The following is a 7,446-nucleotide window of genomic DNA, read 5'->3' on the forward strand; positions in this document are numbered from 1 at the left end:
TTTTTAATTCCTTGCTCTGCCTTCATTCAAAAACACACACAAAAAAACCTGATCTGTGATAAATTATGTTTGTGGCATTTCATAGATCAGCATTTCCGACTGCTATGCTATGCACAATAGAGACAAGCCCAAGAGAGGTTTCTTTAGAAAAGCCATCAAACCAAGGAAAGCTTTAGAGAGAAAGCAGAGTAGGAATACAAAGCAGAAAGAAGAAAATAATCTCCAACACGCTGTTTTCTTTGTCCATCAGCGTTATTGGGAAAAATGGCAAAAAAGATGTGGAGGGTGTTGGACTGGGAGAGCTGGGTGTATGGGAGGGCAGGAAAGGATGACTGACAGAGATGGTTTAGGTAAGTTTGCTTCCTAAACTACCATTAGGTATTACATAAACTTCTAGGATTAGATCCATACCATTTTTCATCTTACAGATATGAAAAAAGGATTCAACAAAAAGAGAGTGATTATACAGATCCATTTTAGGCATCTATCCAATCATCTATGGATACTTGCACTTCTGAAGAGCGCACGTTCTTTTGTGTTTTGCTGAATAGACACAAGAAACCTGTGAATGTCTTATCAGACTCTCAGAAATATTTGGGCAAGAGATTGGATTAGATGACCAATTTCTTTTCAGCCTTCTCAGCTCCATAAATCTGTGAATGTGTTCTAGTTCAAAGGTCAATGACCTTTGATAACCAAGATGCTATTCAGCTGGGAGCAAACCTGTTCCTGAATAATCTGGAAATAATCATGTCTTGAGTATGCAAAAGTCCTCAGGATACCCTCTGGTTCTACATAGTCCTTCTAGTTATTTATTTGCTGTGACCTCACAAGGAACTGTGCCTCTTCAAACCAAATAAAGTGGATGTTTACATTTCGATTTGTACTGGAGGAGATTTGACCTTGGGTAAATATTTCTCCAACTAAGAAAATGTAAGGTCTAAGCTGGAGAGACTGCTTCATTGCTTCCCTGGATACTAGAGTTGTCTCAACAGACCAGACTTCGAATTAAGTATTTAAGAAAAATGATTTTTCTTGGCTAAAAGTGAATATATAAAAGGATAAGGTTGAAACAAACAAATAAACTAAAACTTGCAAGTGAAAGGCAATGTTTCCTTCCAGGAGAGAATGTTTGATTTACACCACATTAGAGAGATGGAACAGTGTTATATCCCCAGCATACTCCCAGTTATCCATAAGGCACAAAATAGAAAAGTTTCCAGCAAAGTGCCATTTAATGCATGTTTATTGCCTTTTTTCCTTGTTTAGACTTACGAGAAAGTGTTTGGAAGAGACTCTGAAAAAACAGATGTCTAGATTCACCCACCTCATTCTGTGCTCAAACACACAAAGGCATATACGTAGACCCTTCAAGCAGGCATACAACCCAATTTCCTATAAACCGGGTGCAAAGATAAGACTCTAAGCAAAGGAAGGAAATGTCTATAGGAGCCTTCTGTTCAGACAGGAGGCTGCTCACCCCTTTGTTCTCCATCTCTGACAATCAAGTTGCCTTTTAAAATATTCCCATTTGCGCTATCTATGCAAACATTAATTTTCCTACTGTTTATGTTAAAGGGACAATGCTAGAGGTTTTTAGCACATCCGCAGTGGCCTGAGTCCGGTGGGAGCACTTGCAAAGAAGAGAGGTCTTTAGGTGGATAGGGAGGTCTCACCAATGGCTGTGAGAAAAAGAGGGGGGAGTTATGAACTTGCCTTACCTCCGTGCAGGGAGGAGAAAGGAAAGTCAGCACCTACCCCTGACTGATTATCTGTCTCTTATGAGGGAAATAAAAACATAGCAGAAGTTCAGAATGAGGCTTCTTTTGGTACGTGGAAGCAAATGACAGCATGTCTGCCTACCCCACAACAGATAGTAAAGACTACTTTGTAGAAGTGGCCACCGGAGACTGGCACAGGCTAATCAAATGAAGAGAAGTAGTTCCCACAGTCTGACTGCCAGTGTTTCAAGTGTCCTGAGCATGTCCTCAGCCATTTATCTCTCCCCACTCATCTGTAATGGATCATTAAATTAGCTTTCATCATGCAACTAACCAAATTATACAGGGGAAGGACAGTCCACAAAAACAACTCAGGACAGCAGGACAGGGCCTCCCCTCCAAACTGTGCCAAAAGTTTTGGAAACTGAAAGTAACAGGTTTTGGTGAAACAGAGGAAAACAGCGTGGCTAGTATCTTGTTAACAAATGCCTCCCACGCTCTAGTCTCAGTCTTAGAAGCTGCATGAAGTTAGGCCTACTCTCTCCATGTGCGCTCCAGGTGGGATTGCAGAAGAAAGCACGTATTTTTATCGCCACTGTGTCAGTATGTCATATCTGACATAATATACAGATCCATTCCTCTCTGATAGGCTCCAGAGAAAGAAATTAATTGTAAAAATTTTACAGAAGCCATCTGCTCTACAGCAAAAATAAATAGACAGACAGACAGACAGATAGATAGATAGATAGATAGATAAATAAAGGATTTTTGGAAGTATGTAGAACAACATTCTCAGGTTACCCTGTTATAAGGAACAAACTGCCCTTTATGCAACATGACCAGGTGTCTACTGTGCTGTGTGTCAGACTGCATTTTTCCAGAGAGTGGCTCAACATGGGCTCAAAAGTATTGCTGCAGCTTGACAGATTTACTCCTCTACCTGTCACCATCTTCAGGGGTAGTACATTACTTTGGCTAATTTCTAATGTATGTGAGGGATAGAGGGTCTCAGATAAAGGTTTACAGCACAGCACTAGATGAGGCATAACACACTGGGACACAGTCTAGCAAAGAATAAAAATAAAATGTAGACATAATCAGGAAGTGTTATCACAGTTGGCACTTTAGTTCAACACAATACTGCTGCTAGCAAGATTTGTCTTCAGGTTATTGAGTTGAGTCCAGGATCCATACACTGGCTATCTGCATGCGCAAATCCTGTGGGATGGTTTAAGCACATCTGTAGGGTGAAACAGCTTGTACATAGGACCCAAAATCCATACATGCATTTTGAGTAGGTTTGCTTCACACCAACTGAGTAGATTTGCTTCAGATCAGATCTAGTCTGGCCCCATGTACATATGCAACAATGGAAGCTTTGAATAAATCTTCTGGTTAAATTTCATCTGCAGCAAATTCAGTTTAAATGTTCCAAGATCTTTATACAATGGCAAACAGTGGTAAGCAGGGATGAATGGGAGACTTATTTTGGAAGTGCAGTCCTGATGTGAACTACAACTGCTAACATAGACACATTCTTCAGTTGCTTGCCATGACTAAACCATACAACATTAATTATTGGCTACTTCATAAGAAGATGTGGCATGTGAGAGGCTTTTCACAGCAGTTGCAGCAGGCAGTGAGTGGGAAGTCTCAGCTACCATATCCATACCTGTTACTACACAGAATGCCCTCCAAAAATAAGGCTTTATAGTTTATTTATTCTCCACAGAAAACCCTGCAGCCATTTCCAGTGAACGGGGGAAGGGAAGGGCAACATCCATTCAACAGCACCTGACATCTCCCCACCAATCTGCCCACTCCTCATCTACCAGCCAGCTCACCTCCTCTTCCACCACTACCAGATCCAAAAGGCAACTCTTCGTGCAATCCAATTTGAGTCAACTAGAAAAATAAAACAACCCATCCATTGCCAAGTTTCATCCCACACAATTCCAGTTGGTTTCTCATGCTGCTCTGCATTCAGTTTCCAAAAGGTATCTTCCTCTCTTCTTAGCAGTGTCAGGACTTTGAGAGTACAGAGAACCCAGCAACATTTCCAAATTATCCTCTTTAACAAGAAGTGCTAAAGAGTAGGTCTGGTGAAAAAGGCCATTTTTTGACTTTGTCATAAATCAAAGGATCTGAATCACTGTTTTTGATTCACCTTAGGAGTTTGAGGATTTGCTGTGACACAAGTAGTTGACACAAGGAGGTTGATACTGAAGAAAGAAATCTTCACAGGTTAAGACTTGTTTTCAGATTAATATGTAGAGTATCTGACTAACAAGGTATGTGAGGAGAAGGTTGATAGGTTGTTTCACTTGAAGCATTACTTTTGGATTGTAGGAAAGAGGCCAAATGGGGAAAGGAAGCAGAAGAAGAGATTTTACACGAACTCACAAATAAACATTCCATTTTCTGAGAGCATTTCTTAATTTTTGGATGATTTTGACTTGAAAATTAGGATGATGAGAAGAAAAATCATCTTGCATTGTCTCAAAGCCAAAAAAAGTACTTCAATTTCACCATTATCTTTATCTCTCTGAACCAAATATTGAGCTTGAAAAAAAGATTGCAGGATTTTATGTATATGCGACAGAAGTAGAGAGGGAGAAATGAACTTGAGCTTAAAAGATCACTTCAAATGTTCCTTTGAATGTTTTTAAAATACAATAGCGATGTAATTACAAGGAATGATTTATTCCCAAATACACTCTGCATCAGAGAAACTAATTTTGAAGAAGGCTACAAATGTATGCATATATATTTTTAACAAAAAGCTGTTCATTAGAAGACAGATACATGACCCAATCTTCCTGATGTTGGGTGTCCAAATGTGTGTGTATGTAAGCCAGGGAGTGTTATACTAGCTAGATTTTTTAAATTCTCTTATAGAAAGAAGAGTTTATTTGTGATATCCTTCTGGAAAAAAAAAGTCTTTCTGTAAAAGTTGGAATATATTTGTAGAGGTGTCAAAAAGAGAGACCAAGAAAGAGAATAGGACTTTCCAGATTGAATGCAAGCAGGTGGGGAGATATAAAAGGAGAAAGAATATCCTACAAAGACAAGCTTGAGCAAGAAAAAAACAGTGATTTTGATCACTGAAAAAGGGGAACTGCAGAGCAATGCCAAGCCTCATAGAAGAAATGCCAAAAGAAATGGGGAAAAAAAATACTCCCACTATTGCATCTATGAACAAGAGCTGGAAAATCTCCTAGGGGCACAAGGAATTGAACAGGAGAAATGACTGTAAATGGGAAGGGGAGAAGCAGAAGAAAATGAAAGGATGTAAGTTTGGTTCTACTTTCACAGATTAATGCAGAAAACTGCTCATTTTGCAACAGGTACAACCATTTCCCTATATTTCTGTGCATCATCTTTTCTTCTATCAGAATAACACCAATCATCTGAAACTATCCAATATGTTTACACAGAACCTTAGCCATATGTTCCCATGGCCTATGTGCCAAAAAAACAGAACAACTTCCTACCAAAGTCCTGATGAAATCCTCTGAGAGTGAGCCAAACTGCTTTACTTGGTGTGATACCATAGCAACTCAGAGTCCCCATCACTACTTCACTGCTGAGGTCTTCAGAAGAGCCTCTGAAAGCACAGCCCATATTTGTGGCACCAGCAATTTCTGAGATGTAGGGAAACAAACAAATGTAAATAATATTGCCCGAACAATGTGACAGCATGGAGGGGACATACTGAAAAGACCCGTGGTTCAAAGGTGGGAGCTGAAAGAGAGGAATTGGATTGGGTGACCTTAGAGATCCTATCCAATCTTGTGGATTCTGTTATTGTACAAATTCATCTATGTGCTGGTCAAAGCTTATCCATTTTTCAGCTTTTGCATTCAAGACCTTGAGACTCGAGTTTTGCAAACATTACCACCTGTGAGAAAGGAAATGGAAGAAACTGAATTCAAATAATTTTCTCCAACAGGGAAAATGAGGATAAGAGCGTCCTTGAGAAAATGAATGCTCAACATCTGAGTTAATAAGCTGGCTGTTTTCATGCTCTGTGAGCTATTCAAACTATGGTTATGACTTCAACTACCTCGGGTATCAGTGTCCACGTACTTGCAGGGTGAGCAGAAGGAGACGTATGTTCTTGAAGATCATGCATATTCTCCTTGAAGATACTGATTTACTTATATGACAGATTTCCTGAGTACACAGAAAACATGAAGAAATAGATTTTTCTTTTAAAAATCCCATTGCAAAAGATTTTAGTCTTATAATTTCATAAGACATGGCCTTCAATTTTCCTCTTGTGATTATTATTAATTCATCGTTTCATCTCAAGCCTGTAATGTTTAGCAGTCATTGCCTTCTTGAAAAAAAAAAATAATTGAGAAAAGAAAGAAAAGAAAGTGCTGATCTTCTCATATAAACGATCTTCTAAGGATTCTTTTTGTAGAGAAGCAGTTGAGAAAATGACCCCAGTGAACTCCAAATGCTCAAATACCAACAGTTAATGGACTACTTTGAAGTAAATCTCATGATTTGTAAATGATTGAGAATGGCAACAGCAGAACAATTTCTTGCCTCATTTACATATTGGAATGATTAAATACATAAATACATAAAAACTGTTTCAAGTGCAATGTAATTGCTAAGACATTATTTGTTAACTATTGCTGCTTTATTATACAGTGGTAACTAAATAGACAGCAAAGCCCTCAGCTCCTAACCTGAACCAAAAAAGCTGTTTTCGGAAGTGCTTAAAACCATCAAGGAATGTCAGACAATGTTTCTTTACATGTTCCCTTCTTGTTCCTCTTTCTTAGGTACCAGACCTGCTCAAACAATGGGTTGGTGGCTGGTTTCCAGAGTCAGTATTTTCCATCTGTGCTTGACCGTGAATGGCAATTCTACTGCTGCCGCTACAGCCGGAGGTGCCCATATTCGTGCTGGTAAGTTCAAGCAGAAACCAAACCTATTAACCCTCTTCCTCAGCAGTTCCTGGAAGTGTCATTGGCCACTAATCCCATCTACATCCTTCCTTAAGAAAAACTTAAGTGCATTTTAGGAGGCTAAATAATCCATTTCCAGTCTGACCACAGGCTTTTTGGGGATGTATGACTAAGGGAAATGAATGAGAGCACTGTACAGTAGAATGCAGTAGTTAGCCCTAAATGAACAGGTCTGAGTATCAGCAGCAGTCTAGCTACGCTGGAAACTATGACAGGAGTCTCCAAAGTGAAATTGCATTTCAAAAGTCATATAGCTCCTGCTTCCTGATCCAGTAATTTCACAGGAGCAGGAGCATTTCTATACCATGCTATTCTGCTGTAATAACTGACTATAGTGAACTTCTTTCCAGCTACCACAGAAAAAAAAATCCTCTGGCACATAGCTTTGGATTTTTGAATTTTTACAGCATACAAATTGTTCCCTCTGTCACTGCTGTTGGAAGCCCAAATTCAAAATTGATCTTGATCATAGTCAAAACCTAATGAAAAGGTTCACCTCAACACCAAATCACAACTGGTGCAGATAATCTCACAGAGACTAAGAAAAAAATGAGCTTTTTAAGTGGAGCTTCCCTGTGGCCCCGAGTGTGGTTCCTCTAAACTGAGGGGGATGCACAATAGCAGACTGCGTAGAGAAAGCTCACATTGCTCCTTTCATTCTATGTAAAGGAACTCCTAATTTTAGGCTCTAGGGCTACTAATCCAGCTATTCTTACTGATACAAATACCCTCTGAATTAA

The 7,446-nt window shown here is 39.3% G+C and overlaps 1 protein-coding gene and 1 long non-coding RNA gene across 2 annotated transcripts in view; one reads left to right on the forward strand and one right to left on the reverse strand.

Annotated features, from left to right (window-relative positions):
- The window catches only part of LOC104913508, a 116,544-nt gene that overhangs the window by 59,698 nt on the left and 49,400 nt on the right, over positions 1–7,446 (reverse strand). The gene's annotated exons all lie outside the window — the stretch shown is intronic.
- DPT (dermatopontin) overlaps positions 1–7,446 on the forward strand; it is a 27,097-nt gene that overhangs the window by 2,898 nt on the left and 16,753 nt on the right. The window contains exon 2 of the mRNA XM_010719895.2: positions 6,521–6,646. Coding sequence (XP_010718197.1) covers positions 6,521–6,646 — 126 coding nt within the window. The remainder of the gene's footprint in view (positions 1–6,520; positions 6,647–7,446) is intronic.

Source organism: Meleagris gallopavo, chromosome 1, assembly GCF_000146605.3.
Source record: "Meleagris gallopavo isolate NT-WF06-2002-E0010 breed Aviagen turkey brand Nicholas breeding stock chromosome 1, Turkey_5.1, whole genome shotgun sequence".
NCBI classification, from domain to species: domain Eukaryota; kingdom Metazoa; phylum Chordata; class Aves; order Galliformes; family Phasianidae; genus Meleagris; species Meleagris gallopavo.